The sequence below is a fragment of the Protopterus annectens genome, chromosome 2.part0 (genome assembly GCF_019279795.1).
Source record: "Protopterus annectens isolate FY-2018-M chromosome 2.part0, PAN1.0, whole genome shotgun sequence".
Classification (NCBI taxonomy): Eukaryota; Metazoa; Chordata; order Ceratodontiformes; family Protopteridae; genus Protopterus; species Protopterus annectens.
In genome coordinates this window covers 413,539,235-413,566,532 of record NC_056728.1, presented here as the reverse complement: position 1 = coordinate 413,566,532, position 27,298 = coordinate 413,539,235, and the positions used below count along the sequence as shown (strand labels likewise).

At 41.3% G+C, this 27,298-nt stretch overlaps 1 protein-coding gene across 2 annotated transcripts in view; it reads right to left on the bottom strand.

Annotated features, from left to right (window-relative positions):
- Positions 1-3,597: 3,597 nt before the first annotated feature.
- NMRK1 (nicotinamide riboside kinase 1) overlaps positions 3,598-27,298 on the bottom strand; it is a 785,964-nt gene continuing 762,263 nt past the window's right edge. For both annotated transcript variants that reach the window (XM_044060845.1, XM_044060846.1), the window contains exon 10: positions 3,598-4,103. In XM_044060845.1, coding sequence (XP_043916780.1) covers positions 4,048-4,103 — 56 coding nt within the window. In that variant the 3' untranslated portion in view covers positions 3,598-4,047. The remainder of the gene's footprint in view (positions 4,104-27,298) is intronic.

Genomic DNA, 27,298 nt, shown 5'->3' with positions numbered 1-27,298 from the left:
GCTCACAGACAGGGCACATGAATAAAGTAGGTAAATCCACCTCCTGCAAGAGGCCAGTTACTAGTTGTGTGCCACAGGGCTCAGTGCTGGGACCATTCCTGTTCGGAATATACTTCCCTGAAGTCAAGGCTAATGTAGAAGGCCTCTGGATGATAAAGTTTGCCGACAACAGCTAGACAAATGATTGTGGCCAGAAGCATGGCATAAAACTAAATGTGGAAAAAATGCATTATCATATCCTTTGGGAAGTTGAATTCCCATGCAAATTACAACATCAATTGGTGATGATTGTGGAAATAAGGGTAGAACTTGGCTAGGCTTGTGAGGGCCCTAGCGCCATTAGCCTAGTAACCTCCTATGATCCTATGATCAATAGCACACCCATAAGAGTAGATTCAGAGGTGAGAGATCTAGGTACACAAACATATAGTAGTCTGAAGTATGACTGCCATGTGTCCACAGTAGTAAGGAAGTCCTTTTATGTGGCACAACTTATAAGTAAAGGTATGGAATCCAGATCCAAAGAAATTATAGTCCCACTGTATTCAGTCATCATTAGACCAATAATTGAGTACAATGCGCCATCTGGCATGTACTTGGTTAGGCACTTATAGCAGCTAGAGCAACCTCAGAGGTTCCTCACAAAGAAAATGCAGGGTGTAAACAACGTGAACTATGTGGACAGACTAAAAGCTTTTTCTCTTTACTCTGTTTCCTACTGACTATTATGGGGTGACCTTTGCCTGACTTACAAGGCACTCACAAATCCAGCTCTGATAGAGATGCAACACACCCACAAGTCAAACAGCACATGGGTCACCCAATCTGAGGATCTAAACTTAGTCAGCGATTCAAGCACAACATGCTGGACAGACAGATATGTGTCTCAGAGATTGCCCCTTCTTTGGAACAGGCTTTCTATTCACATTAAGCATTGCCTTCACTGGCCTTCTTCAAATGCAATTTGGATCGATGGATGGGGAATTGCAAATTCACATCCGGGGTAGTGCCTATGTCCCTTATGGACAGGGACAATCTGTAAAATACTCAATGCACAGGCACAAATTCATGCCATTCTCTTGACCATAGGGGTTATATATTGGGTAAAATTGGGTTAAATTGGCTAGGGTTGTAAGGGTCCTTAAGCTATTAGCCTAGTAATCTCCTATGAACCTATGAACCACCAGCAGATGATGCACAAAAGGAGCTGGCCTGACACCCAAAGACTCCCTGAAAACTTTCTTCTTCTTCTTGTGGACAGGGCAAAGAAGAATCTCCATCAGTTACCAATCCAAAAATGATGCTTCAAAGATCGATACTGGTGCCTGAGCAAATCAGAAACAGGTAAAGTAGACAACAACGGGTACTGATGTAATTAAACCACTGACAGTCCCCACAAGCCCAATATCCTGTCCCAAATACAAAAACAAAGTTTGTACAAAAATCTTGTATATACAAAAAAAAAAAAAAAATATATATATATATATATATATATATATATATATATATATATATATATATATAAAATACATGCACACACACACACACATATAAATAATATATATTATATACTTATATATTATATAAAGTATATATAGATATATATATATATACATATATATAGTCTATATATTATATATATATATATATATATATATATATATGGTTGTATGTGTGTGTGTGTGTGTGTGTATGTGTCTGTGTGCGTGTACACACTAAATTTTTATGCAAGCATTTAAATACAGATTCTCTTTTAAATGGAATGATAGTCCCAAAACATTCAGTTTCCTGTCAAACACAATATTATAGTCAGAAAAACACAACTTTTCATCAGAAAAATAAATTTAGTAGAAGGTTTTCCACAGCAGAGGACTCATCTGCCCAGCTTTGAAGGATGACTTGCAACTGACAGTTCCACAAGTCCCACAAAAGCAGCGTACTTGTGCAGCAAGAATGCACTAATTACTTTGGCTTTTTAACTGTCCTTTTATACATAGCTCCTGCTGAGTGTCTGACAGAGTACATAGTAGGCTTCCACTAGCTTTGAAAGATGGCCAGTCTGACTCAAATGGCTTAGGCTACTGAAAAAGTGATCAAATGTTGAACCTCCACTCATATTACTTATACTTGTTATTTCTTGGACTTTATACCATGAGACTGTTCTCCTTACATCTAGTATGAAAAGTGGTTACTCCTAGTTAAATATTCCCAGTTAAACAATCAAACACATTGATTAATATGTCAATCAGATGATGAATAAATCATGAAATTAATAAAGTAATCATGAGGCTGTTGCACTTTGGAGCAAATGGCAAAAGCCCTCTCAAATTATTTCGTTTTATTTTAAAAATAAACTGCAGTATTTCATACTGTGGTTTGTGTAATAGTTTCCTTTGGAAAACTGCTTAAGAAAAAAATTATTTGTGGTCAAAGTACATGGTTTCTACTATTCCACATTTATGGTTTGAAGAGAATGGAATTCTCGGTTATGATCCGAATTAGCTCCCAGTAAATTAAGTTGTCATAACAAACCTTGGATTATTTCAGAATATAGATCTTGAGTTGGAGATTTGCCTGGTCAGAAGAGCAGGAACTGGAGATTAATGACCCTGACAATGGCTCTTAATAAAAAAGTGAGACCCACAACTGTGAATCCTGCAACTTCTTAAAAAAAACATATTCTGACTTCAAAAGAAGTGCAGCAAATGTTTAAAATCAATTGTCTGCACTACTTTGCACCACATCCACCAAAGAATGTGGTTAGGAAACAATGAGATACCACTCTCAGTCTTATTATTCAAAGGACTGCAACTACAGTTTTTTTTTTTTTTATTTCAAAATCAACTCTGAGAAGTCACAGGCCTTCATTTTATTCCCACCGTTAATTACTAGTGGATAAAAATCTGGTTTTCTAAGCAAGTGCACCAAAAATGGACACACTTATTAACAGTATTATCAATGTGAAGAACGTCCCACAATATCAAGTGGTTGTTTTTTATACCAGATCATCACCAGTATCTAAAGATGAGGACGTCAAATAGTATGATAAATATGGCACAACTATGGATTGCAAGACAACAGTACATACTATTATTTTTAATGCAGTTTACTTGCAAAAGTGATTGTTAACATAAGCACATCATACCTAAATTATTCTAAATGACATAAACAAGTAAAATAAATTATTTGAATGATATATATATATATATAATGATATGTAGAACTCTAACAAAATCAGGCTGATGTGTGACTGAGAAATAATTATATAAATGTGCAAAATATATTAACGAGTTTGGAAAAAGTCTGTATATTTTTCAATTTTATACATAATTATTATAGGTAATTTTAAAAATAGGACATACATTGAGGTAAGTGTTTGCATGTCTATATATGTCTATATATGTCTACATATTCTGGAGCAGAAAATATACTGCAACAAAAAATATACATATAGCTATAGACATATGAAAATCGTGTAACTATTGAAATGTACTAAGTATTCATTACTAAAAACCAAACTGATTTTTGCCCTTCATACAAGTGTCATTAAATTTTAGACAAAAAATGCAAAATAAGAACCTTTCTTGCTCACCTAACAATAATCAAGTTCCATATATTATGAAATGAAAAGGACAATCAGATATTAATACAAGTCCACCACTACAAAGTATACAGCAATTGGAATTGCATAGCTTTATCACATGAAGTTCCAACTGAATGAATGGAACCCACATGTCATGACAAAGTTCTGAATCATAAATGTGTAATATTACAAGTTCAAATATTTACAATCTTCATACATAGCATTAAGTCAGCTGGCATCCAATAGTACAATTAAAGTCAAAGTCAGCCTGAAGGGATTACAAAAGTTGCATTCTCTTTTTTTGTTACCAAGGTTGTTATTTTTTTTTTCAGGAAAACATGATCTCAGTACTTTCTTGCAGCTAGCAAATTGCAGAAAATTAATATATCCATGGAAAAAATTATTTTGGAATAAGATAAAAGTAGACATCATGATTTCCCATTTTCAAAATTCGTTTAACACTCCTAATTGATAAGTGTAGGGCCTGAAACACTTGTGTCATGGATACAGTTCTTCCAACCTGTAAAGAAAGAAATATTATTAATAATTCAATGCTTAAGAAGAAGGTAAATCAACATGGATTTGGTATTAAAACTGATCAAACCCTCGTTATTTGGAACAACATTCAAAACTTTAACTCCCTTAGTGAATGGGGGGGGGGGTGAAAACTCTAATATCTTAAACTTCTTCCTTCTCAAAACAGTACTGGTTGAGGCAGAGTCCTCAGCACATCATCTCTTCAAAGCTAAATAAAGCAAATACCTTCACACCAAAAAATGTAAAACATAAAACAGTAAAACAGCTGCCTATAGATGTCACAAGTTTATTAAAAGATTAGCATTTTCTTTCCGCATTAAAAACTGAACTTCATCAGATACAAAAAAAACCTTCACAATCAGTCCTCTCTCTCTCTCTCTCTGCACACACACACACACACACACACACACACACACACACACACACACACACACACACACACACACACACACACACACACTTATTAAACAGCACCACCTTGTGGCCAATTGGAGCCACCACTTAAAAAAGGGCAACAATAAAAATAAATAATTAAAATTATTATTTACAACAAAGTTAATAAAAATGTAATATACCAATCAAACATAATATTAATATTAACTAATTTAACTATTATGTTAATTCATACTGTCATGTTTGTCACTGATTCCCTGTGTATTGGTGGCATCCAGCAGAAGTTGCCAATAAAGTTCCCTCAATTCTAGCTGAGCAGACCAATTACCACCCCTATCGAATGGACATACCCTGAATCTGACACAGGCAATTCAATTTGACTACTGCCTTCAGTCTCAACAGGAGCTGGAAGGGGAGGGTGTGACTGAACGGCTCATTGCTTTTCACTATGATGACACCTAGTGGAAGCATTAGGTGTTACATCCATAGAGCACAACAGTTTGAGCATGCACATAAAAGGAGACTGTGTGGAAGCATGCTCCCTGTAGTCAGCAGCAAGGAAATGGAGCTCAGTAGGGTTGCCACCTTCCTTCACGGCTAAAACTGGAGCAAAGCCACGCCTCTCGCGTCACCAGTAACCCCGCCCACCCCAACCCCCTCTCCCGCCAACATACCTCGTATTTTGTGATGTCACGACAGCATCACTCAATGGGAACGCCCTTTTTTTTCGTTCCCGCCGCCTGCTTTTGGCTGATTTACTATGCTTTTCTGTAAAAAAAGCATAGTAAATCAGCCGATTTACAAACTCCGATAGTCTGTTTCCTTTTTGAAACAGAATACCGGAGTTTGTACAGTGTTTTCCGGACTACCGGAGAATCAGTTTGATTTTCTGATAGTCCAGAAAAAAAACGGAGGGGTGGCAAGCCTAGAGCTCAGTGAATTGCCACAGGACATAAAGGATGCTCTTATAAGGGGAGAGCAGGCCAACCCGGTTCCTACCACCTGACCTGCTATGTGGGGATAAATGGGTTAATAAGGAGCTCCAGGCAGGAATGAATGGGGCATTGGAATTTTGCCTTGGTCTCATTCCCTAACAGAACCAATACAAAAACTGGGTGAAGGTACTGGAGGTATCTGGCAGGTTTGGTGAAGCCAAAAATAAATAAATATATATACTGATTGCAAGCCTATATGTCTAATGTACTGCAAGTTAACACTACTATGTATAGCAGTCCTGGTGCTTTTAATCAGGTAGTGTAACGGCGTAATCACACTCTCTCTGTCTTGTATGGAGACAATGTCAGGCACCAGGGATAAACAGAAATAACATTCAATACTTATTTTAGTCATTTATACTTTTCGGTACTTATATAAGCACACACTTTCCAGAAATGTGTCTCCCTAACTTTGGGGATAAACAGCACTTTTAAAGGAACACACAGGAAATATATTTATTTATTAACTGACATTTGATTACCAGGTAAGTCCAACTGGGTACAAGCCCATTCTCAGTGGAGGACAGGTTGAAAAGCTCCAAATTATTACAAAACATTTTAAGAACAATAATTTTACAATCTTCAAAAATAAAACAAAAACATCTGCAGTTTAAATAATTATAACAATTAAAACGCAATATAAATACACTGTTTAAAAATCTATACAAGTCATGTGACAACCATTTAATATTTAGAGAATTTTTAGACAGTTTGTAAAGAAATTAAAGGTAAGTTAGTTTTATGAACTAATAAACAGTATCAATTTACATTCTGAGTATGTTTTGAAGAAAAAAAAAACATGTCACTATTATAGATTTCATAATGAAAATCAAATAAGGTCTTCAGCTGTCATGTCTTCAAAACAACAGGTTGGGTTCAGTAAAGCAACCAAACTATCAGTTATTTTAAGTTCTTAAACAGTCTCATCTTTAGCACCTTTGACTACACCTCTTAAACACACAGGAAAGTTATTTAAAAAGAAAGCACCCCAATTTTTTCATCCAGCTATTTTCATTGTGAAAAGAAGAATGCAATTCATTCTTAGCATCTGATTTATCTTACGTTTCTGACCTATTCCTGATATATCAGTTTACAGGTAACCATCCTTGGAACTAGGTTCCTTCATTGTTCTGCAGACTGAAAATTATAGTTTGAGACATCTCATGATACTGTTTGTTTCTTAACTGGGCAAGTGAATTGGTCTAAGGGCACTTTTCACCCACAACCTGTGCCAAAGTAGCTACTGAGTGTTAGGTTAAAATACAGAGAGATAATCTGGTTCATAGGATACTGGTATGGCAAAGTGATCAAGAAGTAGCTTTCAATAAGACAAATCACAGTCTGTACATTTAGAATTAAAGAAAAAAAAAACAAATAATGAATACTTATGAAAATGTGAAGTATGCATACATAATGCAACAAAACTCTAGTATGTAGGAATAAACAGAAGCTAAATAAAAACATCTTTATCCTGCGTGATTCAAAACAGTCTATAATTGGAAGTGCAGAGGAGCAGGAATGAGAATACTGTGGAGAGAGGAGAGGAGAATTCATTGAAAAATAGCAGAATACTAGCCGCTGGCAGGGAGGGAGGCTGGGTAAAATAAGTAGAGAGTAATGTCATACGTATTAATGAGCACGCAGTAGCAAAACAACTACAGTAAGTAAGTAAAGAGGCAGAAAAAGAATTGACAAAAATAACCAGAGTATTACTTACAGATGGAACAAAGTTGTAATATTTCACAGTACGAGATCTAAATAAGGCACATTCTATTTTCTTCATATCCCTTGCATATTTAAACTGGTGCATGTGAAATAATTCCTGCTTTAAAACTTCAGCTTGGCCGGCTAAGAACTTGGTTATATTCAACTGGACGTATAAGAGAATTTAAGTACCTTTTTCTGCACTTTTTTTTTTAAAAATACAGTATTTAAATTGATTTAAACTGTGTATGAAGGAGTGTTGAAGGAATTTTTATCTGAAGTTATTCTGCTCTTCAGTAACTTGAACTAAAGCTAGTGTTGGCTGAATTTTGTTATTTGCTAGTAATTACAGGTGTGGGGGTAGCCACATTCTTTGATTTCCTGTCCTTGCATATTTAAACTGGTGCATGTGAAATAATTCCTGCTTTAAAACTTCAGCTTGGCCAGCTAAAAACTTGGTTATATTCAACTGGACGTATAAGAGAATTTAAGTACCTTTTTCTGCACTTTTTTTAAAAAATACAGTATTTAAATTGTTTTAAACTGTGTATGAAGGAGTGTTGAAGGAATTTTTATCTGAAGTTATTCTGCTCTTCAGTTATTCCCACCCACCCGGTTTTTGTTTTGGTGTTAATCTTAGTGGCATTGAAACTGCCCGCCCCTCAGCCTGCCTCTGGGCCCATCTCATTTGCTCACTCAACTGAGTGCAGTGAGATCATATTCTGATTTCAGGCACTCCTACTGTGTACAAAGAGAGCATCTGGGAAATAGAAAAAAAAAAAAATTAAGCTTATTTCCTGCCTTTCTTGTTAAGTGGTACAGACTATTTGTAGGCTTCTGAGCCCCAAGCCCTTCTGTGTTTGAGGGAAGCCTTCTAGCTTGTTTATTTCTTATAACTAGCCAGTTTTCTAGTTTCAGCACTCAAATCTGTTTCTTTGATCTCAGCACTTGTTCAGAAAAAAAAAAAAAAATTTCATCTGCTTTTACTGTACTTGTGTTTTTACCTACTTCTTTTTACTTTTGCATCATCTTAAAATACTCAATTGTATTTATTACTGCTTGGTGTAACTCATTCTAAGCCTTTTGGTTTAAACACTTGGGCTTCGGACCAGTTAGTTGTTTTGCACTGAGAGGGTTTGTGGTCTGCACTGTTGTGGCAGAACAGGTAGCTTACATCCTTCTAGGTTGAGAACTGCTGATTGAGGGCTCAGTGTCTGTTATTCTAAAAGTGTATTAATTCTGGTTTAAGCACTTGGGCTTTCAAGCCAGTTATTTTACATTAAGAGGGTTCGTGGTCTGCACTCTTGTGGGAGGAGAGGCTGGACTCTGCCCTTCTGAGCTAGGAATTTCTGGTTAAAGGCTTATAGTGCATGCATATCTGAACTGTTCCTTACTGAAGTTGGTACGCCTTGTTTGCTGTGGCATAGACTGGATTCGGGCCTGCTGGATCTAGCTTTGTTTGTGTAACTTGAGCACTAATCCAGACATTCTCTAAAGTATTCAATGGTATTTATTACTGCTTGGTTGTAACTTGATTAAAGTGTAGCTATCATTCAAGTCTTTTGGATTAAGCACTTGGGCTTCAAAACAGTTGTTTTACATTAGGAAGGTTTGTGGCAAGCACTGTGGTGGCAGGACAGGTAGCTTTCATCCTTCTAAGTTGGGAACTGCTGATTGAGAGCCCAGTGTCCAAGTGTATTAGTTCTGGTTTAGGCACTTGGGCTTCAGGCCAGTTATTTTACATTAAGAAGGTTCGTGGTCTGCACTCTTGTGGGAGAAGAGGCTGGACTCTGCCCTTCTGAGCTGGGAATTTTCTGGTTAAAGGTTTATAGTGCCTGAATATTTGAACTGTATCTTACTGAAATTGGTTCACCTTGTTTGCTCTAGCATAGACTAGATCCAGGCCTACTGAATCTAGCTTTGTTTATATGCTTGTTGTTTGTTTGCTTGTTATTTCCTGGAAGCTAATTCCACCTAATACGCAACTTCTCAGCTTCTGTGGATCACTAGTGATATCTGCATTGCTTACTGTACTTATTTCCTTGTTTCACTTGAAAGAAAGTTACTGTTTGTCGTTTTGCATTTAGTTACTTGTAACACATTGCACTCAAGTTACCTGGCACTTGCTCACTAAAGCAATTATATAAGTCAGCACTAAAAATTAAAAGCACTACACCCTCACTCCCCACTGGCCCTTGTTTTCAATTAAGGATTTCCCAATATTATTCTAGCATGTCCAAAGGTCAGTTGTCAATCTCCTCTCCGGTCCAGCTGGTGAATCTGGGAATCTTGAGGCAATGTTATAACTGCCTCATGTACACAGACAACCCTCTCCTCCTCCCACATAACACAAATACTTGCGAGAGATGCAGCTATTTAGCCAAACTGGAGGCTGAGCTCTCTCAACTCAGGACTGGCAAGACCAGACAGGAGGAGAAGGCAACTACACACACCACAAAACCAGCCTCACATAATGCTACCACTCCACTGAATCAAACACATAAACACACAAAGACATACTCGGAGGCTCTGAGTAAAAATTTACCTAAACAGCAGAGGCCTCCAAAGCAGACACCCAAACAACTGCTACCTCAAGACACCCCACAAGCAACACATAAACCACAAAAGCAGTGTGCAAAGCAGTCACAGCCCTTAAGGCCAAATACAACACCAAACATACTTGTCATAGGTGACTCCATAGTCAGACACACTGACGTCCCACTCACCAGGCTGAACAAGGAGAGGGTCACAGTAAGCTGCCTATCGGGCGCTAGAATCCGCCACATAACACAAGCACTCGGGTCAGTCCATGGCAAGTACAAATATGACACAGTCATTGTCCATGCTGGTGTGAACGACCTGAGACGTACCTCCCTGGACTACATGAAAAGAGACATAGAGGAGCTCTCTGATTAAGTAGCCCAGGCAGGTATGACCCTAACCCTGAGCAGTATCCTTCCTTCACCAAGAATGATGCCACAATATAGAGACAAGATGATCAGCTTTAACAATTGGCTTAATGTCTGGTGTCATTCAAAGGGGATCCAGTGTCTGTCTGCCTGGGATGACATGCTTGACAAGCCACCGCAAGGGACGGCTTGCACCTGTCACCACTGGGATTCCGGATATTGGCTAAGGCTCTTGCCACCCCCATAGTGCCTTTTTAGGCAAGGCTCAAATTCTAAACCTACCACCCTAGAAAACAAAAATGGGAAGAAACTGAGGGTAATGCTGCTCAATGCCAGAAGTCTAAATCTCAAAGTGCACGACTCGAGGCCCTTCTCAGTATGGAGAACATCGATGTCTGTGCTGTAACTGAAACCTGGTTCAAGGCTCCTGAGAGCACCCCGGCACTATTAGGTTTTACCTCATATCATGCGTTCGCCCCAAAACCCGGACCACACCACAAAAGGAGGGTGTATCCATATTCATAAAGGATACTCACACCTCCAGGTTGGTGGCAACGCACAAGCTTCGGAAACCATCCAGGTGCAACTAACCATAGGCAAAACTGCTCTACAAATTGTAGCATGCTACAGGCCACCCTCTCAAACTCAGGAACCCCACACAGCCTTCCTGAAGACACTGGAGGGTATAAATGTATCTCCAAACACCATCATATTGGGTGACTTCAACTACCCGAATATAGACTGGGAACATTACTCAAGCCCTAACTTTCTAGCCCAACAGTTCCTGGAGTTCATAAATTCAAATGCCATGGAACAGCTAGTCACTGTTCCCACGAGAGGAGAAAATATACTAGATCTCATTGTCACAAACATGGGGACAAAATGCTCCACACTGGAAGTATATCCCTCATTGGTGAGATCTGATCATAAAGTAATCTCACTGGAAATCCACATCCCGCCCCCACCCCAAGCAAAAAAGACCATAGTGAAGAACTTCTCTAAAGCAAACTTCACACTACTCAAGACTGGTGTGGTATCCTTCAAGGCCCCTGAGCCAGAGGAAACCACAACCCAAGCTGCGGAAGCTCTTACAAATGCCTTCTATGAACACCTCCAGGACTGCATGGATCAGGCAATCCCAAATAAAACCAAGACTCTTTCCACAAAGGGCAAACGTCCAGTCTGGTGGACCCCAGCCATTAACAAACTTTGCAATAAGAGGAGAAAGCTATTACATGATAGAACAAAATCCATAAAAGGGAAGTAACCCCTGATCATTATTAGTAAAAAAATACGAGCACTCATAAAATCAACTAAGGCCAATTTTGAGAGAAAAATTGCCATGGATTCAAAGGACAATCATAAGGCCTTTTTCAGCTATGTTAGGAACCTGGGTGGAAACTCCCAGATATGCTCAGAATTAGTCCAAAATGATACAAAAATCACTGAACCCACAGACATTGCCAACATACTGGCAGACAGGTTCAGTGCAAACTTCACCCCTCTCCCCTAAAGGAGAGATAACTATCCCAGCCGAGTGTAGCCTCCCGGACATCTCAAATGCGCAGGTGAAAGCTGCTCTCTCTAAAGCTAAAAACACAGCATCAATGGGACCGGATGGTGTCCCCGGCTGTGTGCTACACGAGCTAAATGAGGAATTAAACCCGCACATAAGGCAGCTGTTTAATCTCAGCCTTACCACAGGATACGTGCCCAAGGAGAGGCGTACGGCAACTGTGGTCCCACTTCACAAAGGCGGTGCCTCTACGGACCCTGGTAATTACCGCCCCATAAGCTTAACAAGTCTAATCTGCAAAGCTATGGAGAGGATCATAATGGAGCTCATAAACAAAGATATAGGGGACTTGCAGACATTGGACCCGACCCAGTTTGGCTTTGTCAAGGGAAGATCATGCCTTTTGAACTTGGTTGACTTCTTCGAAACAGTCACCAAGGCCATTGATGAGGGAAAGGCAGTCCATACAGCCTACCTTGACCTTGCAAAGGCTTTCGACACAATACCCCACTCGGGTATTGTAGAAAAACTTACCAGCTTAAATGTAAACACATATGTCACAAGATGGGTTGCAAACTGGCTTAAGGACAGAACCCACAGGGTTAGAGTTGCTAGCGCTGTGTCAGACTCCAAGCCGGTCACAAGTGGTGTCCCACAGGGCTCGGTCCTTGGCCCCCTATTGTTTGGCATCTACTTCTCAGAAGTACAGGCCAACATGGGAGGACTTTGGCTGACAAAGTTTGCAGACGACTGCAAACTGGGCCATAGTGGAAAGTGCATCGGACACGGATATCCTTCAGAAGGGACTCACGGAAACAGATAGCTGGTGCCAGAGCCATGGCCTGAAGTTAAACGCCAAAAATGTATAGTCATACCCTTGGGAAAAACAAGGTAACCCCAAGCTAGCATATAGGTGGCAATCCACTAAGCACAGAAGAGGTTATCAGGGACCTGGGGACCCAGGTTGACAGTGGCCTTTCTTTTGACACTCACATTGCTAAAGTGGTTAGAAAGACCTTCTACATTGCCCACCTGATCATGAAGGGATTCACATCCAGATCTAGTGAGGTCATTGTTCCCCTGTACTCTTCACTTATCAGACCAATGATCGAGTACAATGCCCCATTCGGGATGTATCTCACCCGACATCTGCAGCAATTGGAGAGACCCCAAAAGTTCCTCACCAAAAGGATAAAGGGACTCCAAAATCTGTCATATGCTGCCAGATTGAAGAAACTCCAGCTCTATTCAGTCGCATACCGTCTGCTCAGAGGTGACATGTGCCTGACATACAAGGCCATGTCCAACCCGGAATTAATGGACATGCTCCACCTCAAAAAATCCAAATCCACCAAAACCACTAGAGCAAGCGACTTAAACCTTAGCACGGATATAAATAGGACGTGCTGGAGGGATAGATTTATCACTCAGAGACTCCCTATGTTGTGGAATAAAATCCCGGTCCATGTGAGGCAGAGCACCTCGCTGACTCTGTTCAAGAGAAATCTAGACCTGTGGATGGGAGATCGTAGGTTTACCCCAGGAATCATCTCTGTGTCACTGCTGGACAGAGGCACAACAAACTAATGGGCACAGTATTTTTTCATATAAGGGGTGGCGTAAGCCACAATAATTTGGGCTAGGCTTATAAATGCCTTAGGGCAGATAGCCTAGTATAAACCTATGAACCTATGAACCTATATGCCTGGGGGGATTCCATCTGGCCTACAGAAAGTTTTTTGCCTTCTTTTTGAACACAGGATGACTCCAATATCTAAAAGTGAAGAAAGTAGTTGGTATGATATGTAATCAACACAGACCTAAACGAAGACATTAGTGGGAAAACAGCCTTTTGAACTAAGGTGGAAGCCACCATAGGTTGATATTTAGCTTTCCTGAGGAAGAGGCAGTGGTACTCACAAAGACATCAGAATGCAATGAATTTAAAGACACTGTTATAAAGAGTTTGTAATTTCTTTGTCTAGGAATAAGAGAGAGAGAGTAAATAAATACGTTAGGAGTATTCCACCCCTGGGATTAGAATGATTTTTTCTAGTGCATTGTGGTTCTCTGGTGTATTAAGGCAGGTGGTTTGGCAAGTGTATTTACTCTCTCTACAAACTTTGTTGGCAATCCATTTAATATGATGTCTAAATGAGTGTATTTTGTCTAGCCAAACCCCTATGTATTTAAACTAATGGGTTATTAGTAATATACAGTAGGTGTCAGACTCTGAATGCTTTAGTGTTATTCCAAGAAACATATTTTACCGCTGATGAAGTGTTTGTTCAAGAACTAGTATCAGAGACTAGTAGATACCAGCATAGTAGCAGCAGTGTAGGCTCTGAGAATGATCTCAGAATACAGAGTGGCTGTGAGAGAGGGGGATGTCAGAGATGAGATGTATACTGAATGCAATAAATAAAACTGGGCCTAAGACAGAGCTCTGGGGTACTCCTTTAGTGATATGGCCTTTGCTATGGAAAAATTATGTACTTACCATAACATTACATCTGTGTTGTCCATTTTCATTCTTCCTCAACTGTTGGGTTTGGATACAAACCTCAAATCACACTTGGCCCTTACTAAAGCTCATGGTAACCAAAAATCTCTCAAGCTTCTCCCTGACCTATAATGCACCAACCCCTAACATACCCCAGATCTTGTTTGCTGATTTACCTAAAGTGGTATCTGTCAATGTGCATACATAAAGACATCTACATTTGTACATATCCTACAGAAAGAACTATACCTGGAGCTCAGTCATAAAGGACAGTGGTGTCCTTACAATATTTCATTCTTCTAGAAATTTGTTGAAACAAGGGTTGGGAGTTGGTGGGTGGGAAGTTGAGGAAGAATGAAAATGGACAACACAGATAGAACGTTATGGTAAGTACATAACTTCTTTACCTGATGTTGTCAATTTTCATTTTATCCTCAACTATTGGGACAGAGTCCCCAGCTACCTAAAATCCCTGATGGACTCTAAGGAAGGATATTCCTGAGCACAGCTGAGCCAAAGGCTGCTCTACCCCTCAAGACCAGATTCAATTTGTAATGAGTGATAAAGGTATGAGGAGTTGCACAGGCTGCAGCTGCACATATGTCGTCAATGGAATCTCTGGATAGAAACACTGAAGAAATTGCCATGGACCTAGTTGAATGGGCTCTTACAGGTTTAGTTAAGGTTACTCCAACTTGTTGTCGCCTCATAGTTAGACATTGCATGTTCGATTCTCAGTTAGAGTGTCTTCTGTGTGTCGACATGCGTGAATGGGCGTTCCTTCGTTGAAGGTTGTGCGTTAGACCCGGCAAGCCAGCACGTAAAAATCTACTGCCAATCATTAGCTTACCCGAGTTCCGCTGTGGCGACCCCTAACCGGGAAAAGCCGAAAGAAGACTCCAACTTGTTATAGATAAAAGAAATACAATCAGCCAACTTGCTAATGTTACTTTTGCAGCTGGCTTACCTAATTTCAAATCTGCAAAGGAAACAATTATCTGTCTTCCTGATTTCTTTTATCCTATGTAAGTAAAAATGTAATTGTTTGTGAACATCCAATAAATGTAACATATACTCACATTTGTTTGCAAATTTATGAAAGAATAATGGCAAATTAATGGATTGATTCATACTGGATTCTAATGTCACCTTGGAAAGGAAAGACGCATTGGCATGTGATATAACAAGAAGTTATGTACTCACCATAACGTTTGATGTATGTAGTCCATCTCAAATTTACAGACCAAGCTCAAAAAACAGAAAGCAGCAAGCGTATGAAAATGTTGGTTGCTTCTTCAATCACCGACCAGCATAAGCATAAAATAATTTTATTGTGAGCGCTTTTGAAGGGATCGGTGTCCCAACTTCATCAGACAAAGATTCAATTATTGAAAGACACCTTATATATACACCCTAATTAAATGTTAAGTGATTCATTATTCAATAAATCAATCATTACACAATACACTAAAAAATTCATAATTTAAAATTTAAAATGAAAGTGCATTGGGTTTACTTATAGGAGAGGTCTGAACCTTAAAAGTATGTTAGAAAGTAGCAGTAATAAGGTGGTTAAACGTACACAATGTGAACCACTGGGTATGAGGAAATGCGGGGCTTGCCCACAATGTAAGTTTATTAAAGTAGGCACTGCCATGAAGATTAAGGATAGAACCTATAAAATTAATGGTAGACATAATTGCGACTCTAAAGGAGTAGTTTATGTTGCATGTTGTGACCTATGTCCCTCTTATTATATAGGGAAAACTGAATGAAAGCTGAAACAAAGAATATATGAACATAACTATAGCATTGGTAAGGCTGATATTAATAATGCCTTAGCAAGTCATATAGTGGAGTATCCAACCCACAAATTTGCTTTTGCAGTGTTGCAAATTCGATCAGACCCAAGAGGGGGGCCGTGGCAGCTATTTTTAGAGGAACAGGAACTATTATGGCAGATCAGGACTTCTGCATACATCTTTCCTGGGTTGAATGAATATGTTTCAATCAAAAGTATTTTAAAGATCAAGGCTTTATGCAGATGATGCATGGGGATGCTGGTAGCATTATTAACACTAATATTATAATTATTTTAATAATTTTGTTTTTTAGTATTTATGCATTGGCTAACAATATTAATGGCATTTTATATATATATATATATATATATATATATATATTTTTTTTTATACATTTTTATGTACTTATCAACAAATTTACTCACAAAGAGCAGACATATGCATACCTATACATTTTATATATAGATTTATTAAATTAATAAACGTATTTTTTCTAAGCCTTTATGTAGGTTAGACTTAAAAATGGATTTAGTAACAGGTTGTTGGTGTAAAAAGTGCTTGTACAATTTATATATATTACTGCACTTTCATTTTAAATTTTAAATTATGAATTTTTTAGTGTATTGCGTAATGATTGATTTATTGAATAATGAATCACTTAACATTTAATTAAGGTGTATATATATATATATATATATATATATATATATATATATATATATATATATAAGGTGTGTTTGAATAATTTAATCTTTGTCTGATGAAGTTGGGACACCGATCCCTTCGAAAGTGCTCACAATAAAATTATTTTATGCTTATGCTGGTCGGTGATTGAAGAGGCAACCAACATTTTCATACGCTTGCTGCTTTCTGTTTATGTAGTCTATCTTGCCTCACATTCTTACCCGTGGGTTCGGAGCCGAATATAGGCTCCAACTCGGCCGACTTTTCTAGCTTGAAGTCTCTTATTGGCTGGGCTAAGCAGGTATCCCATGGTGCACTGCTCCATATCCCGAGATCTAGTTTGCTGTGAAAACTCATTCGTACCCCATGCATACACAACATCCAGGAAAAAGAATAAGCCAAGTAAGGGAAAGTACAGTTGTGTATACCTACCATAAATGTAGATGTTCGAGTGTCTTCACTGTTGCAGTCATAACTGTAGGTCGGCCAGAATATCAAAGTCTGGGTCCGGCGTCGGCTGTTCCAGCCAGAACCCTGACGTCAGAGCGCATGGGTATAAAGCTGACAGCCGACGCCATCTTCTCCAGCCTTTCTTGCCCCTGATGTCAGAAGCCCCCATAAAACCAAATGGTGACCCAAGGGAAACACAAATACACCAGAAAGGTAGTGGAAAAGGAAACACAGTAAGCAAATAGAAACAAGAGGGGTATGGAGGGTGGGAAACACCAACTGCAACAGTGAAGACACTCGAACATCTACATTTATGGTAGGTATACACAACTGTACTATGTTCTTCGTGTTTCACTGTTGCAGTCATAACTGTAGGGTAGAATCCCAAAGCTGAGAATACGGGAGGAGGTTATGAAGTAGAAGGAGCAGCTAGAAGACCCTGCAAAACAGCAGAGGCAAATCCTGCCCTAGACTTAGAGTACAAAGGGAGGTTATAGTGCTTGGAAAAAGTATGCACAGAACTCCAAGTGGCAGCCTCCAGAATGTCCTTGGTAGGAACTCCTCTGAGAAAGGCTGCTGAAGTGGCAGCTGCTCTAGTAGAATGAGTCCTGACGGTACCTGGAATCTGTTTTCCATGAAGAGAGTAACAATATCTTATTCCATGAGCAATCCATTTGGAAATAGTTTGCCTATTAATGGCTTTACCAAGAGAACTGGAAGCAAAAGAAATAAGCAATTGATCAGATTTTCTGAAACTTTTAGTTTTGTCCAGGTAAAAACGTAGTTGCCTGTGTACATCCAATGAATGCAAAATCCTTCCCCCCCTATTTTGGGGTTTTGGAAAAAAGGTAGGAAGGTGAATGGTCTGATTTAGAGCCACTCTAGAAACAACCTTAGGCATAAACGTAGGATTGGTCCTCAAGGAAACTCTGTCCTGATGGAAAATGAGGTATGGTTCCTTCCACGGCCATGAGGGCTTGTAACTCAGACACCCTTCTGGCAGAAGTCAAGGCCAACAAGGTAGCTGTCTTCCAGGATAAGAACTTAATGTCTGCAGAGGCAGCAGGCCCAAAAGGAGGCAAAGTAAGCTTTTCCAAGACATAGTTGAGATCCCAAGGAGGTACAGGAGGAGTTCTAGGAGGTTTTAAATTCTTAGCTCCTCTCAGAAATTGTCTGACCAACTGGTGGGAAAAAATGGGAGGATCACAACTGAAATGTGCTGAAATAGCAGAAGCATGAATTTTAATGGACGAAAATGAAAGACCTTTAATCAAAAGGTCTGAGAGATAAAGTAAAATAGATGAGATATCAGGTATTAAAGGATCAGAGCCACAATCCTGCATCCAAATACAAAATCTTTTCCATTTAGAAGCATAAGATTTCCTTGTACTAGGACGCCTAGCTTCCAAAAGAATATCCAAAACTTGTTTAGGGAGAGAAGAAGGAATCAATTGCCTTTGATGAGCCAAGCTGCTAGACAGAGAGTCTTGATTTGAGAGTGAAATACCTGACACTGATGCTGGGACAGTAGAGAATGGGTCAGAGGAAGACTCCAAGGAGGGGCCGATGAAAGGTGCAGTAGAGTGGGGTACCAAAACTGATGAGGCCAATTTGGAGCTATCAAAATGATCAGTCTGGGTTTGTCTAGCTTTATCTTTAGCAATACCCGAGGCAGAAGAGGAAGAGGAGGGAAGGCATATCCCGAAAGATTCCTCCAGCTGAAGGACAGGGCATCCACTTTCCAAGCTGTCTTGTGAAAGGACCTGGTGCAAAAGAGAGGCAACTGATGGTTGAGATGGGATGCAAACAGATCTATCTGAGGACAGCCCCAAACTGCAGTTATCTTGCTGAATAAGTTGTGGTCCAACATCCATTCGTGAGGATCCAAAATGTTTCTGCTTAAGCTGTCTGCTAAGAGATTTTGTTTTCCTCGAATGAATTGTGCCTGAAGATCCAGATTCAAATTTAGGGCTGTATCCCATAAGGTTATGGCAAGTCTGCAAAGGGGGTAAGAGTGAGAGCCCCCTTGCTTGTTTATGTACCACATGACTGTGGTATTGTCTGTTCGAATTAGCAGAGGTCCTGGCTTCAAAAGAGTCTGGAAGGCTAGAAGAGCATTTTGGACTGCTAACATTTCTTTCAAGTTGATGTGCCATAGACGGTGTTTGTTTGTCCAAGAACCCTGTTGGCATTTGTCTAGAAAATGAGCTCCCCATGCATAATCCGAGGCGTCCGTGGTTATGATCTGAGTAGGTTGAAGTAGACGAAAGGGCTTGCCTTCGTTCAAAACACACGCCCTGGACCACCAAAGGAATTCCTTCTGGAGGCAGGGAATCAGTGGAATCATTGTATCCAGACTGTGGCAATGTTGAGACCATACACTCTTTAGGTACCATTGAAGTTTCCTCATGTGAAGCCTCGCATTTGGAATCAACAGGATGCAAGAGGCCATGTAGCCCAGAGCCTGCAGGAATTTCCTTGCAGTGAGCCGAGTAAATGCTGCCAAGGTCTTGAAGATTGAAGCCAGCTGTAACTGTTTTTCTGGAGTGAGGAAGGCCTTCTGTAAACTTGTGTCCAAAAGAGCTCCCAAGAAGGTCATTCGTTGAGAAGGAATCAAATGTGACTTTTTTGTGTTCACTGAGAATCCCAGTAGTAGGAGAAGATGTTGAACAAAATGTAGGTGTTGAAGTAGAAGGTCTTTGCTGTCTGCCTGAATTAAACAGTCGTTCAGATAGGGGTAAATCTGAATCCCCTGAAGTCTGCAGTAAGCCATTACTGGAGCCAGGCATTTGGTAAAAACTCTGGGTGCAGTAGATAAGCCAAATGGCAGTACAGACAATTGGAAGTGTCTCGAGCCTGCCTTGAATCTGAGGTACTTTCTGCAATGTTGCCTTATGGGGACGTGTAAGTAAGCCTCTTTTAAGTCCAATGTTACCATCCAAGCATCTTGTGAGAGCATTGGAAGAAGTTGTTGAAGTGTAAGCATCTTGAATTTTGGAATTTCCAAAAAGGTGCTTAATATTGAGAGGTCCAGAATAGGTCTCCAGGAGTTTTGTTTTCTTGGGACCAGAAAAAGTCTTGAGTAAAAACCTTTCCCCACCTCTAGAGGTGGAACAGGTTCTATGGCTCTTAAGGCTAATAAAGTGTCCACTTGATTTAAGGCCTCTGTCCATTGATGTTTTGGCAGATCTGGCCAGCTGGAAGGCCTTGGCAGAGTGTGAAAGTGGAATCTGTAACCTTTCAAAATCACGTCTAACACCCATTTGTCCTGGGTAATGTGAGTCTAATTTTGGTAAAAAAGAGAAAGTTTTCCTCCGAGAGGGGCATCCAGGGAAGGAGGACCTGAAGCCCAACAGAGGGAGTCACTGAGTCTGCTTTCTTTGGGTTTGAGATCTGTCTTCTCCCCTTCTAGGTGAAGAAGCAGTCCACTGTCTAGATCTGTAAGAGGCCTGAGCCTGCGTCCGACCTCTGGAGCATCTATATCTTCCCCTTTGAGGCCTGTCAGAGGAGGGAAAAGACCAATTTTTGGAGGGCCAATTTCTGGAAAATCTAGGAGGCTGTACTTGCAAGAAATCTTTTACAGTCTGCATAGACTTGGCTTTTTCTTCCATCTTTTTAATAACCTCCTCAGCCTTAGACCCAAATAAGAAATCATGCTGAACAGGGGCATCTAGCAATTTTGCCTTAACTTGTTCAGGTAAATTCTGTTCACGAAGCCAAGCATGTCTCCTGATAACAGTACCAGAGGCAGCCGCCCTGCAAGAAGCCTCTAAGGCATCAAAACCACAATGTAAACTATGTTTGCTAACTTGTTCAGTAGCATGCAACACATCCTGTAATTCCTTGTCCTCAGCACAAGCAGGAAGGGAAGAAATCCTTTGTTTTAAAACAGATAAATGAAACTGTTGATACTTAAACATGTGAAACTGGCAACTTAAAGCTCTAATAGAAAGGGTAGCTGAAGTATAAACCTTTTTGCCCCACCTGTCCAAGGCACGAGAATCCTTTTCAGAGGGGATAGGATTCTTAGAGGAGGCGGCCTTAGCAGCCTTGGAACCCTGCAAAATGGTTTCAGGATCAGCAGAAGGGTTCTTGAATAAGAATTGATGGGAATCAGGGACCCTGTAAAATCTATCAGGCTTAGAAGAAGCAGGCGGCATGGAATGAGGATTCAAGTTAGCTTCAGAGAAGGCATCATCCACAATGTCAAGTACAGGAGGAATAGCTAAAGGCCTGTGCTGAGGGAGAAGAAGAAATTCCCTGAGTCTCTTTTTGGAAGAAGAATAATCCTGACCTTCCCAATGAAAATGCTCCCTCATCTCATGCAAGGTTTCCCCAAAAGAGAAATCTTCAGGGGGAGAGGCAGAGGGAACAGAATCCTCTGCATCTGAATCCTCATATGGAGGAAAAGAATAATCCTGATCAGAGGAAGAAACAGAAGATACAGAAGCCTGATCAGAGGAATCATAAGGGATATCCTGTCTAGGCCTTTTGTCAGGAGAAGGGTGAGAGCCCCTAATCATAGTTAATAAATCCTCAGCCATCCGAAGTAATTGCTTCTGAGTCTTAGGAGTTGAATCCGAAGAAGCTTGAGCAGAAAGTCTGGGTTTAACAGGAGTCTTTGACTTAGCTTTTGTCTTTGTGGAAATAGTAATGTGTGAAGGCCAGAAGACCCCCTCAGAAGCCGGTACCTGCACAGCGGTTCCGGACCCATCTGAAGGAGCAACATCCGAAGGTCCTGCAGCAGACAAATTACTAGGCCTAGTTGGCTCACCATGTGAGTCCGTGTCGGCCATCGGTTCTGAAGTGGCGGACGACAGGGGCTGCAAAAGCGCCTCACTGACGACCGCCGAACCCGACGCTGGCTCCGGCTGCAAAGTATCCTGTTTGGACCTCGGAGGCCTGTCCTTGTCTTTGCGCTTCTTCTGTAATCCAGTAGTCGGTAAAGTATCCAACGACATTCTATAATTAAATCGTCTACCGAAGTAATTCAAGGCCCAATCGTACCTGCGCTTGACAGTGCGAGAATTAAACCTAGCACAGAACCGACAACAAGAAACGTCGTGGTCAGGGCCTAAGCAAGGTAGACAGTAAGAGTGGAAATCTTTATGAGGTATTTGTTTTCCACACGATACACAATTATTAACTTTTTCTGACATCGGAGGAGCAAGAAAAAAGTTTCAACGGGTACTTAGCTTTGAGAAGAGAAGTAGAAAACTTCGGACCGACGACAATCACACCACGTTGTCTTGAAAATGCCAACCAACAACTAGCAAACTGCTTTGCACCGCACGGCAATAAAGACTGGAGAAGATGGCGTCGGCTGTCAGCTTTATACCCATGCGCTCTGACGTCAGGGTTCTGGCTGGAACAGCCGACGCCGGACCCAGAATTTGATATTCTGGCCGACCTTGGGCTGCCTGCCGGCAGGAGTATCCTACAGTTATGACTGCAACAGTGAAACACGAAGAACATCTCTGCAGATGAATACCCTCACCTCCAAATCCTCCAGGAAGGGGGAAGGTGGGAGGGTAAGTAAGAATGTGAGGCGAGATGGACTACATACATCGAACTTTATGGTGAGTACATAACTTCTTGATGTTATGTAGTCCTATCTCACCTACATTCTTACCCGTGGGACAGCGTCCCTAGCACCTACATCCTGGGTGGCTCATAGGAAAATACTCCTGAGAAAGTACAGTTTTGTACCTACCATAAATGTAGATGTCCGATAGATATGCAACTGCAGTCCTGACATATGGGTTGTCCTGCCTCAGGCAGCCCTTCGGTCGGCCGGATTCCAAAGTCTGGGTCCGGCGCCGGCTGATGTCGCCTCCTCCCCGACATCAGAGCGGCTAGGGTATAAAAGCATCAGCCGACGCCATCTTCTTCAGTGTTTCTTGCCCCAGATGCCAGGTGCCCTCCAAGGAAGGCTAAATTTAGAGAATGGATAAAAAATTTCAGACATGCACAACAGTAATAAACAGATACACCATAACAGATATCCCCAGCTAATTTGAAAAAGGGGGAGAGGACCCAAAAAAGAGAATTACAGAGGGGTAGGAGGGAGGGAAAACCTGACTGCAGTTGCATATCTATCGGACATCTACATTTATGGTAGGTACAAAACTGTACTATGTCCTTCAAGAATGCAACTGCAGTCCTGACATATGGGTTGAATACCATAGCCCAGCTGGGGGTGGTAGGATCTAAGAAAGGGATGGTGTAGCTAAAATGCCCTGCAGGACTGCCGAAGAAAAGCCTGCTCTGGATCTGGAGTATAAAGGCAGGTTGTAGTGTTTGGTAAATGTATGCACGGAGCTCCATGTAGCAGCCTCTAGAATGTCCTTCGTAGCCACTCTTCTTAGAAAGGCTGTGGATGTGGCTATAGCTCTGGTGGAGTGTGGCCTAATATTGGCTGGCACACCTTTTCCATGAAAAGAGTAACAGAATCTGATGCAGAGTCCAATCCATTTTGAAATTGTTTGTTTGGAGATTGCCTTTCCTTGCACTCCAGCAGCATAGGCTACAAATAGTTGGTCAGACTTTCTGGTGGTCTTTGTTCTATCCAAGTAGTAGCGTAATTGTCTGTGTATGTCCAAAGTGTGCAGCAACTTTTCCCCCTTATTTTGAGGATTGGGAAAGAAAGTAGGCAGGTGAATTGCTTGATTTAGAGACACCCTGGATATCACTTTTGGCATGAATGAAGGATTGGTTCTTAGAGAAACTCTGTCCTGATGAAAAATGAGAAAGGGAGGAATTGCCATGAGGGCCTGTATCTCCGAGACTCTTCTTGCTGAAGTAACTGCCAACAGGAAAACCGTTTTCCAGGAGAGAAATTGCATTTCTGAAGATGCTGCTGGTTCAAAAGGAGGAATAGTTAATTTTTCCAAGACGAAATTGAGGTCCCATGCAGGTATTGGTGGTTTTCTGGGAGGTTTGATATTCTTTATCCCTCTTAGAAACTGTCTTAGCAAAGGATGCGAAAACACAGGTGGGTCACAGGTGTATTTTGCTGAGATTGCTGAAGCGTGAATTTTTATGGAAGAATATGAGAGGACACTATGAAACATTTCTGCCAAATATTCGAATATCTGTGGCATGCTCATTACTTATGCATCCTGACCCATGTTGGCATTCCAGATGATGAATCTCTTCCACTTGGCTGAATAAGTTTTTCTGGTGGAAGGTCTGCGCGCTTCCAGTAAGATTTCTTGTACTTTTTTGGAAAGAGAGATATGGATGAAAGTCATGGGACCCTCCAAGCTGTCAGCTGCAATGTTTGCAGGTTTTGATGAACAGTCCTGTAATTGTGCTGAGTTAGAAGCAGAGGCCATTGAGGCAAGGGCCACGGTTTGGTGTGAGTTATGCTCAGTAGCAATGGATACCAGTGCTGCCTTCGCCAGTCTGGAGCTATCAAAATTCCTTTTGGTTGTTCTGCTTTGATCTTCAGTAACACCTTGGTCAGTAATGGTAGAGGAGGGAATGCATAAACTGTTAGGGAATTCCAGCTGAAGGAGAGAGCATCCGTTCTCCTGGCTAGAGGATGGTGCGTCCTTGAACAGAACTTCTCCAGGTGATGATTGAGGTGAGAAGCAAAGAGATCTATGTCCGGTCTTCCCCATGCACTTGTTATTTGTGAGAAAATGTGTGGATGCAGCATCCATTTGTGCGGATCCAAGAAATTTCTGCTCAGCCTGTCCGCCAGAACATTGTCCTTGCCTGGAACAAACTGGGATTGCAAGTGGATGTTCAGATTCAGGGACTTTTCCCAAAGAGTCATTGTTAGTCTGCAGAGGGGGTAAGAGTGAGTGCCTCCCTGCTTGTTTATATACCACATGACAGTGGTGTTGTCTGTCCTTATTAGCAGATGACCTTGTTGAAGGGATTTCCTGAAGGCCTCGATTGCATGTATCACTGCCAGCATCTCTTTTTGATTTATGTGCAGATGCATTTCCCTGGGAGTCCATTGCCCTTGAATGCATCTGCCCTCCATGTGCGCCCCCCATCCATGATCTGAGGCGTCTGTTGTGATGGTTTGACTTGCTAGATGTTTGTTGAAAGACATGCCTTTGTTTAAATGACTTGCTTGAGCCCACCACATAAATTCCCTTTGCAGGCATGGAATGAGTGGTATTATGTCTTCTAGATTGTGGCTGTGTTGAGACCATAAACTTTTTAGGTACCATTGTAACTTTCTCATGTGTAGTCTTGCCAGAGGTACCAGAAGAATGCAAGATGCCATGAACCCCAGGGCCTGCAGGATTTTCCTTGCGGTCAGCTGGGTGAGCTTTGCTAGGCTTTTGAAGTAATCTGGTAAATGTTCTTGTTTCTCCTCTGTGAGGAAAGCCATTTGTGATTGTGTGTCCAATTTGGCTCCTAGAAAAATAATCTGTTGGGATGGCAGTAGTCTTGATTTTTGAATGTTGACTGTGTATCCCAAAGCCTGTAGTAATTGGATGACATAGTCCAAGTTTCTTATCAAGGTTTCTTTGCTGTCTGCTTGTATAAGGCAGTCGTCCAGGTAAGGGTATATTTGAATCCCCTGGAGCCTGCAATGTGCAACTACTGATGCCAGGCATTTCGTGAATACTCTGGGCGCAGTAGATAAGCCAAACGGCAATGCTGAGAATTGATAATGCTCTGACCCTGCAAGAAATCTGAGGTATCTTCTGCAACTGTGTCTGATTGGGACATGCAGGTATGCCTCCTTGAGGTCCAGAGTAACCAGCCAAGACCCCTTGCCCAGCATGGGAAGGAGTTGCTGTAAAGTCAGCATTTTGAATTTTGGCACAATGAGAAAAGTGTTTAGAGCGGACAAGTCCAGTATAGGTCTCCATTGCTTTTCTTTTCTTGGAACAAGGAACAGTCTTGAATAGAATCCCTGGCCTTGTTCCTGAGGAGGAACCTTTTCTATTGCTTTTATATGTAACAGCTTTGAAACTTGTATGAGTGCCTCTGCCCTTTGATTTTGTGGCAGATTTGGCATGCCTTGTCTCGTTGGTAAGGTTGTGGAAGTGGAACCTGTAACCTTTGTCTACTATGTCCAGAATCCATTTGTCTTTGGTTAAAATGTGCCAGTTCTTTGAGAATAAGGATAATTTTCCGCCTAGAGGTGCTTCTCTTTGAGCCTTGGTCGGCGGAGTGAAAGTCAAGTCATTGTGATTGTCCCTGTGGTGCAGCTGAACTCCCTGCGCCACTTCTCTGATTTGGTGGTTGCCATTGGCGGCCCCTGTAGGAGCCTCGGTATTGCCCTCTACCTCGAGCACGCCTGTTTTTTCCCCTTTGAAACTTGTCAGTGTCTGGAAAGGACCAATTTTTTTGAAGGCCAATTCCTGCTGAATCTGGGTGGCTGAACCTGGAGGAAATCCTTGACTGTCTGTACTGATTTAGCCTTTTCCTCAATAGACTTCAACACATCCTGTGCATTAGCACCAAAAAGCTTCTGTTTTTCCAGAGGTGCATCTAGGAGCTTTACTTTAACATGGTCTGGCAGTGGCTGTGAAAAAGACAGTTAAGTGACCTCATGGCAAGGGTGGAAGAGGTATAAACTTTTTTGCCCCATCTCTCCAGGGACCTTGATTCCCTGTCTGCGGGCAAAGAGTTTTTGGCCGAGGAAGTAGCCACTCCTTTGGGCCACTGAGAAATAGTTTCTAGATCCACAGAGAGGGCCTTAAAGTGATGCTTATGAGTTTCAGGAACCCTGTAATATCTGTCTGGCTTGGCAGGAGCAGGAGGGAGAGAATCAGGGGAAGCACTGGAGTCTGAGTATACATCATCCAGAACATCCAACACTGGAGGGATAGCTAATGGTCTGTGCTGGGGTAACTTAAGGAAGGTACGTAGCCTTTTCCTGGAGTCAGAAAATTCCTGACCTTGCCACTGAAAATGTTCTCTCATGGAGTGGAGAACTTCTCCGAAAGAAATATCCTCTGGAGGAGAGGCAGAAGGGATTGATTCCTCAGCATCAGAGTCCTCGTAGGCCTGGAATGATTCTTCCTGGGTATCTGAGTGCTCTGAGTCCCTAGAGGCTTCATCTGAAGAGAGGGTATCTGTCTGCTCAGTCCTAGGCCTTTTATCTGCAGGAGGCTGAGAACCTCTGTCTGGATGCGACTGAGAACCTCTGATTAGAGAGATTAGATCTGCAGCTAGGGTCATGATCTGTTTATCAGAAGAGGGGCCCTGGGAAAAAGCTTTAGGAGGATGGGCCTTAGCCTGGCTG